Source organism: Hippocampus guttulatus, chromosome 18, assembly GCF_054856545.1.
Source record: "Hippocampus guttulatus isolate MCC_2025c chromosome 18, RoL_Hgut_1.0, whole genome shotgun sequence".
Lineage (NCBI taxonomy): Eukaryota > Metazoa > Chordata > Actinopteri > Syngnathiformes > Syngnathidae > Hippocampus > Hippocampus guttulatus.
The window spans coordinates 10,546,215-10,558,918 of NC_141278.1; the positions used below are offsets into that span (position 1 = coordinate 10,546,215).

At 42.0% G+C, this 12,704-nt stretch overlaps 1 protein-coding gene across 2 annotated transcripts in view; it reads right to left on the reverse strand.

Annotated features, from left to right (window-relative positions):
• gabbr1b (gamma-aminobutyric acid (GABA) B receptor, 1b) overlaps positions 1-12,704 on the reverse strand; it is a 154,491-nt gene that overhangs the window by 16,441 nt on the left and 125,346 nt on the right. For both annotated transcript variants that reach the window (XM_086136027.1, XM_086136028.1), the window contains 3 exons: positions 9,246-9,353; positions 9,021-9,114; positions 4,693-4,820 (listed from right to left, as the gene is read on the reverse strand). In XM_086136027.1, the coding sequence (XP_085992153.1) occupies positions 4,693-4,820; positions 9,021-9,114; positions 9,246-9,353 (330 nt within the window). The remainder of the gene's footprint in view (positions 1-4,692; positions 4,821-9,020; positions 9,115-9,245; positions 9,354-12,704) is intronic.

The window sequence follows — 12,704 nt, forward strand, 5'->3', positions numbered from 1 at the left end:
GTCTCCTGCCTGGCAGTTCAAGACTCAGCATCCTTCTCCCGATATGTTCACTCTCTCTCTTCTGAACATGTCCAAACCATCTCAGTCTGGCCTCTCTGACTTTCTCTCCAAAACCTCTAACATGCGTTGTCCCTCTGATGTACTCATTCCTGAACCTATCCAACCTGGCCACTCCCAAAGAGAACCTCAACATCTTCATCTCTGCTCCCTTCAGCTCTGCCTCCTGTCTTTTCTTCACTGGCACTGTCTCAGGTCCAAACAGCATGGCTGGCCTCACCGCAGTTTTATACACCTTTCCTTTCATCTTAGCTGAAACTCTTCAATCGCACATCACACCTGACACTTTTCACCAGCCGTTCCAGCCTGCCTGTACACGCTTCTTCATCTCTTTTCTGCACTCTCCATTGCCCTGGACAGTTGACCCCAAAGTAGTTAAAATCCTCCACCTTCTTTATCTCTTCTCCCTGTAACCTCACTCTTGTACTTGGGTCCCTCTCATTCACACACATGTACTCTGTCTTGCTGCGACTGACCTGCATTCGTCTCCTTTCCAGGGCAAACCTCCACCTCTCTAGTTTCTCCTCCACCCGTTCCCTGCTCTCACCACAGATGACAATGTCATCTGCAAACATCATAGTCCATTCCTGTCGAACCTCGTCTGTCAGCCTGTCCATCACCATAGCGAATAAAAAGGGGCTCAGACCAGACCCCTGGTGAAGTCCCACCTCCACCTTGAATTCCTCCGTCATACCTACAACACACCTCACCACTGTTTTACAGCCATCATACATGTCCTGCAGGTGCGCCTTATAGTATGGAAAATACGGTAAATTGGATTTGTGAGAAGGCCGTGAATTGGTTCTGTGCCATTTGAGCAATTGTACCAATTCAGTTTTTCCACACAATGTCGATTATGTACTTATAGTGATTCGTGAATACTGACATTTTTCAATTTGTAATGGCAGCATTGTCCTCTTAGAAGATGAAAATGGAACAATATGGCGAGCGAGTAAACGAGTGATTGACACAGTTACAGACGGACATTATTTTGTGTCACAAAATAGCTCATTTTATTCTACCTTAACAAAAATAAATAATAATAATATATCCTACCCAAAGTTCTTTGTTGCAATGCACAACAAGTTTGTGTGTTGTCGAGCTAATCGACTTAACACCATAACAACAGTGTCGGGAGAGCTGCCTTTGCCGTTTCCTTCGCTGTGCGATTGCAGGCTCGTCGACAAGAAACTTTGAAAAAAGACACGGGGCGTAATCTCCTCCAGGGCCGAAATGCAATTACTCAGAGGCCACTCACGTCAAAAATCCATCCATCAAACCGGACCCTTGAGATTTTTCCATCCAATGGTGAAAACGACTCAGGCAGAAATGACGCCACGTCGATGCGGTAAACATCGAGCAAACATCAGAACAAAAGTGAAAGCCCACCACTTGATGTGTCAGGAACCCACTCACTTTCCAAATACGGGTGGCTGAAGCAGTCTTGTCACCCGCTGTAAGGGGAGAGTTTTATTCACTGAATTTTTTTTTTTTATAAGTGGCAGTGTGTGACAATCGTTTGAACGACAGCATACATGAATTTGGGTTAAATTCACATCACTGCATCATGTACTTTGTAAACACCGGCGACACAAAATCAGAAGGAGGGACAGAGTATATTCGGTGTCGACATCATCGTCTTTTGCAAACCATAACAACATTTGATGATTATGATTTGAATCCGGAACACAGTTTTGATGCGAATGCATCAAATCCAACCGATCGAATTGTTTGACTGTGAAGTATATCGAGATACGTATAAAATTGAGCGAGATGGGTTTTTTCCGCCTGAATGCAACATTTACAATAGTGACAACTTTATTTATTTGTATGAAAATGACAACTCGGCGCTGATTGCATCATACCCTCTCAAACTGAGCCACATCATATTGAACCATATCAGAATCCCAACGAATCCACCCGAATGGAATCATTTCTCGAATCGTATTGCATCCCGTGTATCGAGATACGTTTCGACTCGTCTTTAAGTGGAGGGATGCACACCCCTAATAATGTATAATAGAGCGTTGTAAGGTGTGCGGGTACAATTGGCTGTTTCCCATTGCCTCTCCCCAAGAACCGCGACTGACGATATGTTGTTTACTCAATTAATCTCAAAACTAAGAGAAGAAAGGAGAAAAGTTGAGAACAAAACGTTTCGGGGCGGGAAGGAGAGTGCTTGACTCTCAGCAACGACGCTCATAGTTTCGTTCCGTTTCTGGCCAACAGGTGGCGGTGGAGGGCTTGTCCTCCGTCGTCGCACCTGTTGGTCATTAATTCTTTTCATTTCACTCGGGGTTCGGATCATTGTGCTTCTGTCACGGGTCTTTCTTTCTTTGTTACTTTGGTTTCCAGGACTCTGTGTTTTTGGATTAATTTTTTCGAGTGGACCTCAGTTTGTGTTTTTGTGAATACATTTTGCTCAGTACACCCTGCTTCTCCTGCCTCTCTGCTTTTTTTGGGTCCTCTAACCATAACGCCCCCTTCATGACAATTACATAATTAAAATAGCGCTGCAAGCAAATACGGAAAAAGGACAATTACACGACAAGATGACAGGTGGAGAAGATGAAATGGGATGAAGCCCGGGATGGGCTCTTGGAGCTGGGGGACAGAAGAAAGGCGTAGCTGAGGTCAAAAATCGATAGACATCGATCGACAGTCAGTCAGCCCTGTACCAAAGCTAAAAAAAAAAAAAGACCATTCAGAAGGCCAAATAAAGGGAATGAATGTACTCTACCACCAGCAGCAGGAGCAATCCGGTTGTTCTGTACGTGCAAATAACAGCAGACGAACAAAATCCTGTCCACCACTTGTATGGAACTCATCTATTTCATTCCACTTCATCTCTTTGAATCCAACAATCTGGTCACCCATCACCAATCTGGACTCAAAGGCATCGTCAACCATGTTGGCTTCAATTAACACTCCTGGCCCAAATGAAATCATTTATAAGCGAATAAACAAGACAAGGTTTTTACTCCAACAGCAACTTCCATTTGCGTCATGATAGTTTCGAGATCGACACTTGCTGGGCACTTCAGTAGATGCTGCATGTAACCTGTTGATGCGATTGAATTAAAAAATGGATTAACCTATGTGAGTAAAGAGATTGAAAATAACTCAAATCATCATCATCTGTTGTACTTCTGTCATTCGAGATCATTTTTCACTATTTCTATCCATCCATCCATTTTCTGATCCGCGGGGCATGCTGGAGCCGATCCAAACTGTCTTCAGGCAGTAGGCCGGGTACACCCTGAACCGGTTGCCAGCCACTCACAGGGCACACAGAGACGAACAACCATCTGCGCTCACAATCACACCTAGGGACAATTTAGAGTGTTTCATTAACCTGCCACGTATGTTTTTGGAATGTGGGAGGAAACCGGAGTACCCGGAGAAAACCCACGGGGAGAATAAGCAAACTCCACACACCTCTGCACTGTGAGGCCGACGCGCTAACCAGTCGTTCACCATTTGTGCTCTCAATCACCCCTAGGGACAATTTCGAGTGTTCACTCAGCCTGCCATGCATGTTTTTGGAATGTGCGAGGAAACCGGAGTACCCGGAGAAAACCCGCGCAGGCCCGGGGAGAACATGCAAACTCTACACAGGGAGGAGGAGCTGGAATCGAACCCGGTACCTCTGCACTGTGAAGCAGACGGGCTAACCACTGGACTACCGGGCTGCCTTTCGCTACTTCCATCTCCCCCCAAAATGTTTGCCAGTGAAATTCCATTTATATCACTGGTCTTAACAGGATGGAGGAAATTGAAGAACTCAACGTTTCTAACACGTGAAAAGACAATTTCCGTGGAAAACAAGAGGCAGAAATGGCATGGACTTACCATTTCAATGGATAAGAGATGTTAGAGTGATATCGAAGGAGGGGCTCAAGCGACCTGATTTTATATAACACAGCATTGAATCTGTCTCTTTTGGACCGAGCGTTGGGTTAGCAATGTCACCCAATTTGGGTTACTGTGATTTTCTCTGTTGTGAATTCAAGAAACTTTGTCAAAGGTGCCATCTGTAGTCATTTAAAAAAAAATCCAGATTCCAGATGACACGGACATAATCAAGGAAGGGAAATATTCACTTGGTTAACTTGACAGAGGATTGGAGTTGAAGACCAAGTTTTCAGACTTATGCAGATCTGACAAGCGACTGAAACACATTTAGCTGACTGCCACTAGCCGTAGATGCACACATACATGGCTCATGAAGAGTTACGTCTATCTAGCTTTCCAGGTGATCTTAATTTCACCTTGTCGAAGCGTTGAAACAGCATGATGAACCCTTTAATATCTCATATTTGGCGGAACTTTCTGTTCTCAAACAAGGAGCTTAACGGCTAAACCCTTCTCTGCACCCTGTAACCTGATAACATGATAAGGTGTCGACTGTAGTAACCGCTATCCCTGACATGGTTAAAATCATAACATCCGTAGCATCCAATCCTGGCTCAATGAGAAGTCAAATTTCATCAGTCGTCTTAATCATGCTGTCCACATTTTGACATTGTGAGCCCAAGATGACACATAAGAACAATTTTTTATGAGGATGACCATACGACTGTGCACATTCAATATGATTGGTTTCATGTGATGTATTCTGTTCGTGGCACTCACGGCAACATTATAAATGGCCATGCCCACAGCTCGGTGGTCGTTGATTTTCTCCGTGGAGATAGACTTGGTTTCGTAAGCCAGGAAGATACCGAGTAGCAGCAGTAAGCCTTTGTAACCGTACACCACACCTGGACAGAAAAATGGAGACAAAACAAAATATGGGTTTTACAGTGCACGAGGTTAAGAGAAGTTTTGGAGTAACACAATGACAGGACTCAGTTAGGAGTTTTTTTTCCCCTTCATTTTTCGACATCCTCCCACATTCCCAAAACATGTACATTTGGTTTATTATCACTCGACACGTCCCCGGTGTATGAATGTAGCGGTTTGTCTACATGTGTCCTGCCATCGGTTGGTGGCTGCCCGTCACTCGGCTGTGATAAGATAAGTACAGGTAACTAAAGAGCAACATAGAAAAACGTATTTTCTGCACTATCAGGCGCTTCGGATTATAATGTGCACCTTCAATGAATGGCCTATTTTAACCCTTGAGAACCCATGGGGTCAGATTTGGCCCCTATAAATTCTGCTACTCAAATGCTAGCCTTAAATCCCAAAGGGTCAAATTTGGCCCTAATCTTAAATTAGGATCAAAGCATTGAATATTTGAAAAAACATATATTTTGGTGTTCAGTGAACATATATCAGTTATTTAATGTATAATTCATCATTTTCCAAAGAAGAAAAGGGTTCTTGGGTTCTCCAGGGTTAAAACTGTTTTCATTTATAGGGCGCACAGCATTATAAGGCGCATAAAATAGAAACTACGACGGTGGCTGCGGTTGCGCCATGCATCCACTAGATGGTGCTATGCTAAAGGGAATACAATACAATACAATACAATACAGCTTTATTTAGATAGAAGCTTCACAACCGCTTCAGCTGTAACATTGAGAACTGGTAACAAAGGCGGACATGAAACATACGAATACAAATGGCATTGCAAAGCAATAAATGAAAGACAAAAGTAGACAATTGATAAAACAAAAAGGCACACAAACCTCATGGGCTCACATCCACAAACAGCCTGAGAAGTCTTGCTTGTCTCCTTCTTCCTTCATTTAGTCAGTAGTTAAATATGCTTTTGATATTCAGAGCTCACAAAGTAATTGTCTGTTTGTTTGAGTGTGTGTTGGCAAACGCACATGTCAATTAGTGTCGGGCAGAACCCTTTTAGGTTACAATTGGTTCCTGCTAATAATCGCCACTGGATGGCATAGGAACACTAACAGGGAAATAATTCAATGGGGAATATAAAGAGAGTTACACTCTCTTTATTTTAGACACATAAGGCGCGCTGTCGGCTTTTGAGAAAATTGAATGCTTTTAGGTGCACCTTATAGTGCGGAAAATACGGTAATTCTGAAATGTTAGCGCTGTAATATAACGACAGAAGTGATGTTTTACGTTTGAAAGTAGCTTGCCCAGCACTGCATGGAAATAATGAATGTCAGCTCCAAACAGCAGCAGTGTCATGAGAGCATCATATGCATTATGTGTGTGCTGTTCATATTCATCTCCATTCCATGAGCCTGAGGGGAAAACATACATAGGATACTATAGCTTTTAAAATTGTACGCTGGCATCGTACTGATTCTACAGCACCACCATCACGATCTAGGGCTTTGGCTCTTCATTTATAAATAAACTAGACCATGTTATGAGAATCCCTTCAACTTCAAGAGCTTGGCAAAATGAAAAATGGAAAAAGCATTTCAGAGCCAATTCTTTGTTCACGCAGACATCGACACAAGAACAGTCCAATTTAAAGAATACAGATTCAAGCACTGGTTCCCTCGTCCAATTAGTAGAACAGAAAAAAAAATTGCCCAGAGTGAAACTCCTCATTAATGTGAATCTTTTATGAGAATCCCGATGTTGTTAACACTAACTACAATATCACTTTAGCGTGTGTGTGTGTGCGTGTGTGTGGTTTTGAGATTTTTCAGTGTTCATCAAAAGGTCCAAAGAACTACATTTTTAACCAGCCAGATTTGGGAGCATATACTGCAAATATCACTAATAAACTGGATACTGTATTTAGTTGCCAGAGAATATCAACGGCAGCGGATGTTTTTTCGCCGTACTTTTAGAATGCTCACTTAAAACTGCGAAGGAGCTAGTCGGCTTCAAACGTCGGAGCGGCATTCCCTCTGCACTCTTCCAATGAGGGCAGAAGTAAGAAAGACAATTAAGAAAGGGAGCAAATGTGAACCGTTCCTTCCATTAATCATGACGAGGAATGTGAGGTCACTTTAACCCTTTCATGCACCAATAATGATGACCTGTGACCTGTAAGATGATAAGCTGTCCATTGTAGTGACCGCTGTCCCTGAAAGGGTTAAATATGATGGTATCCACAATTTATGAGTGTGAGTGAATATGCAATTTAGTCTTCTGCCATTTTTTGATCTTAGTAAAACATAATTTCAGTAAATCACACACACAACATGTACACCAACAGCGCATACCAACATTTATGTGTACCATTGTGGATCTCAAGGAGATTTAGTGTTGTGTAGAGTATTTGGGGGGGAAAAAAACTAATCACTCCAAAACTAAAAATACAGCAAAATCTATGAATTAAAAAAAAAAATACAGTATATATATATTTTTTTCCCAATTATTATTATTATTTTCTTATATCAATAGTGGGGTTGTTTGGCAACTAGAGTGATTTGGGAGTGATAATTCTATCCTGAGTCACAAATCCTCAAAAAAAAAAAAAAAAAAAAAGAGAAAAACAATCTTCTGCTAATATTTTGACAAACTTTTAAGTGTAGGAGAGTAAAGATCCAGAAAAATAAGTAAGCAAATTTGATGGGCTTTGGAAGCTTGACTAGTTCATCTCACATGGCATTGTGGATTTTTTCCCCCCTCTCATATTTCATAAAATCTAACTGTAATAACAGTATTACAGTGAAACTCCTCTACAACGAAATCATGTTTGCAGCAAGAAATTTTTCACAACAGGGGGGTTTTAATTGTAGCAAATTTGATCTCAGATGTAAGCACACACACACCCACACACACAAACGTATGTGTACTCTGTTTTTATTCCAATAGTGCATAAGTATGAGCACACACTTATTTGCTTATTTCTACACTTATATAGTCAGTGTAAGAAGAAAAATAGGGAAAGAAATTGCGAAATTTACGATCAGCATTCACTTACATCAATTTCTTGGATAATGTCTTTTATTTTGCTTGCTCCGTCTTTCATTTTGATCACTTTTCTTTTCACTCTTCTTGTCTTAGCTGCTTGACATCCAAAGGTCTGTTTTGTAGCCATTTTAGAATTATAACGTCCACGCTCGTCTGAATCTAACAATAACAAATATGTCTGGACCCGGTGGCTTTTCTTTCCACCATCTCACTGTCTCTACCTCGCCTCCCCTCGATCGTCACCCAAGACAGCGTTGCTCAGCTGATGTCATGCAATGAACTTTTAAGCCAGCCACGGGACGATTCGTAGTCCTCGATGGCCATAAGGCTAAAAACCTTACGCGAACTATAGCGCTAATGAGAGAGCAGCACTCCAGTTAGCGTAAGGTTTTTAGCCTTCGAGAGCTAACTATGGCCATCAAGGACTACAAAGCGTCCCGTGGCTGTTTTTAGCATGATAACAAGTAAAGCATTCGAGGAAACGCTCGTTTATTTGAATGTCCGTCGAGCTATAAGCAATTTATGAGCAGTAATCGGATGCTATGGATCTAGCTTCACAATCTATACACATAGACAGTGAGGTCCCTCTTGGCCAATCGGAGGCCAGGATGATGCTCGGTAAGCCAATGGCAGAGCAGCTATGAGTATGTTGAGTCCAGGAAACTCACAGCTGTGACCGAAATAAACATCATTCACTATGTAAACCACTGTTGCCTTTTCCGAACGAACCAGTAGAGGTCGCTGTTGGATAAGACTTTTTGTAGTCAATGTCTTCGCGAGGCTGGAGCAGAGAAAATGATTTCGTATAACGCAACGGGGATTTTCGTCGTATGGGGGGCAGGAGAATGGGAATTGTGTTAATGCATGAAGATTTTTTCACATAAGGGGGTATTTTCGCCTATGTAGGTTTCGTTCTAGAGGAGTTTCACTGTATCTTTGTAACTTTGTCAATATGATACATTTGAAGCAATTATAGCGATGTAAGCGCGTAACCGACCATCTTAACATGTTTTGATCATTCTGCTTTCAACTGGCTTTGTGAGGCAGGCGAGGGGCAACTGAGTTGGGATTCCAAAATGGATGGTTCTTGCTTCATTAAATGGCGCAAAATATCCCGTTCGGTTCAGTTCAGCAAGTCGGAAATGTCTTGTGTTTCAACCTACCTAGCCAGGTGTTCATTTTTTCCGAGCTGCAGTGCTCCAATAATGGTTGGATTAAAACATCCAGGTCTCCTTTTGGGGCTTCTCGGGTGAACTTCTGTGCACATGCCAACATCATCATCATCAGACATGAATATTGTATTGTATTTTTTTTTGAAACTATGAGTTGTTGTTTTCTTGCTCACATCTACAACAGATTGCATGATGTCTTGGTAAACATACAGTTACCTCCACCGTGATATGTAACGGATCCACAATCTGCCAGATCATGAGAGACAAGAAGTCGATGCCAAGCAGGACGCCAACAGTTGCGTAGAGTTTCCATGGCTCCAGGTGCTGCGGGGACACAGCAAGGGTCAGGAAAAGGCACAAATTCTCTCTCTCTCTCTCTCTCTCTCCCTTTTATCTAATGTCGTGAAAGAGGGATTTATGAAGCCACAAACAGAGCCGCCAGAGCTGCTCCAGAAACAATGATCCATCACTAACTGAGGCCAATTCAATCTGCCCTCAAAGCACTGAGCCATGACAGCAACGAGACAAAAAGACATCCAAATGGGAATGCACACCCGACCGGATTTTTCCACAGGAAAAACAGGTGTTGCTTTATGGTACTGTGATTAAGAATAGAATGATTTTCTTGGATCAGGTCCAATTTAATAAAGTGGGGATTGATTTGGTGCATTGCTCGACATGATCAAGGTCTCTGGTTTTGCAGATAGGGAAAAAAAAAATCATAAATCAGTGGATATTGAGGAACACAGCGACACAAGCCGCTGTTGCAAGTTGCTGTTATCGTATGTTGGGCACTTTTTTTTTTTTTTGGTCGGCAGGTGCCCGTGCCGCTCGGCGTAGAAACAAATCTACACCCACACCCTTACACTGGGCATGGGTGCAATGCGGTATCCAACATGCACGACCGACAACATCATGAGCAAGGGGGAGATCTTGCAGTTTGCGTGCCAATATTATGCATGGACCCCAGTGAGTTTATATCTGTTTCTGCAATGTCATTTCCCGCTCTGATTTTAATACAAATATGGGATGCCATTACGTGTGGCTGGGACTCACCTATGTTCCATCCCATAATGGCGCCCAACGGTGCAAATGCCCCATTATGTTCTACCTGTGCAAAGTCGAACAAAATACCCAAAAGACGCAAACTGCACGCAGATGCACAGTTACACTGCCCTTTGTGCTAGACTTGCGCTGGGAATGAAAATAGGGCCTGTTGTGCTAACACAAAGACGACCAGGATTTTGAAACTATTAGACCGACCAGAGCCGTCCGTCAGTTTGAGAGATTGCGCTCTGTTACGCTCTGACAATGATGTCATCACCTAAAATGATTAGTACTCACTGCTGAGTGTCGAATAAAGGTTCATAAAAATTCTGTTGTGGGTGCTTTTAAAGTATGTCATATAAAAGAATGAGAATCAGCTGGTGGAGCATCTATTGTCACATGTAGCTCTCGCGCGGCATCATTCAAAGGGATCTTTACATGCCTTTATCGTATTTACGAATTAAATATCCATCACATGTGTCCACAGAGCTCAGAACCTGTCAGCCTTTACGTTGATGAAATTAACCAAAAATCACATTACATCCCCTGCACCACAACTTAGACCTGCTTGCAGCAGTTTAGTCTACTTTCAGCTGCCAAATTGTAAGCTACGCCGGGCAGAGTGCAAAAAAAAAAAAATGCAATCGTTGTGGACGTGTTTAGTAGATTAATAACGTAACACAAATAGATAAATATATCTCTATAATAAATAAATAAATCTTTCATATTAATTCATGGTTCATTTGCCTTTGCTTTAGTGTAAGCCTATTCTATCATACCAAAACATTTATTTCATGAATTAGATATCGTTTATTGCAATGCAGGTTAATTTATTTCTCGTCTTTGTTTAAAAAAAAAAAATACGTGGGAAGAGTAGATTTTAAAAATATCTTAATTGCAATATTTAGAGGGGGAGGAGTGATCACAACTAGATTATTAAAAAGAAAAATCAGCAACACATATAGATGGCACATCTTTAAACATAAACCTAGCACAGCTTCTACCCCAACAAGGTGAAAGGAAAAAAGAAATATACAACCACTAAATGTTCAAAATATGTTCCTAGTTTATATTTACAAAAAAAACAAAAAACAAAACATGGGCGACAAATCTATCTAGTGTATGAAGTACAGTGGATGCATTTTGAGTCACCTCTTAAACACTACATGTATTTATGGAAATCACATGGGTATTTTTTTGCCGAAGCTTCGCTCATCGGATCGGTCACAATCATTTTGGATCACAATATTTTACTTTGTCCAAAAGATTATTGCGGTGGTTCTTAACATGGGTTCCATCGAACCCCAGGGGTTCGGTGAATCGGTCTCAGGCGTTTGACGAAGCTTCCACCATGGAGGTTAAGACACAGCCGACCGTTGGAATAAATGTAATTCTGTTATCCCATATTTACTCTCTGTGTAATCTGTTTCAGAGTGAAACCTCGCAAATGCCTCATATACAATGGGGTAGGTTGATAATGGGAGACTTGTCACTGGGAAAGCTCAGGCTGGTCCTGTTCTAGCTTTTAAGATAATATCTTGTTAAGTTAACGGCTTCTGGTCAAATTAACTGTTGCTTGTGAGAAGATAACACCAACCCCAGGACACCGTGTGAGGGACATCCCAAGCTGTGTTCGCGGACCACCGACATCCAGCAGAAGCTGTCTGATCACCTCAGGAATGAACTGTGTGTTCTCATTGAAAGTCTCCTCTACTGAAACTGTTGTGAAATGTGCAAATACTCCCTACACCCATTATAAGATCATGTATCAGGGACATCCTTCCAATAAATGCAAGGAGACAAACACGGTCTCTTCAGAGTTGCCCCGGAACCTGTAACAGTTTACATGGCAGAGCCAGCTGGAGAGCTGCTCCGAGATTGTGAACCGAGACATGTTTTAGCGCGCACTCTCTTGCAAGAAAGACAACCATGCCTGCCTCCTGAGTCTTCCTGTTCCCGATGTACTCTCAGATTACCAGCATTAACCTAACACCGACCCAAGATGTCAATTAGTTAAGCAACGCCCACTTGACCATCGCTGGCTGCAGATGATCACATGACATTACTTGTCCAATCGGTGTTGCGGTAAATTTAGTTTGCTCAGTAGTCAACGTGTGACTGTCGTGATGTACGTTTTTATTTTTTTTTAGAATGTTTTAATACCCGCCAACCATGTTGAGTAAAAAATAAATAAATAAAGTGGTCGGACAAATATGTACTTCATTGAATCAGCTTATCGTGTTATAAAGATACAGGGTGCATGAAAGGGTTAAAGTCACGACCTAAATAACGGCAGCGCCATCAAATGAAATTGCAGCAGATTTAGTTATTTATTTTTTAAATACGTAAGGCGATGCAATGAGCATTTCCTCCCGTGTTTACAGCAATTGGAGCGTGAGACAGAAGTGTATTAATGTACACTCCATGAGTTTTGTCACAGCTCAGTAATAGAAACCCCCCGCCCCTACTGATTGACTTTGCAAAGCGAAGGCTATTCATAAATATTCAGCAAGGCGCCGCATCTCTTCGCTGGGAGGAGTCTTGCTCTTGTGTCACAGCAGGATCATCCTCGAAGATATTCTCGTCGACGGCGAAAATCTCCGTGAGATGGAACGAGGATGTGGCCTT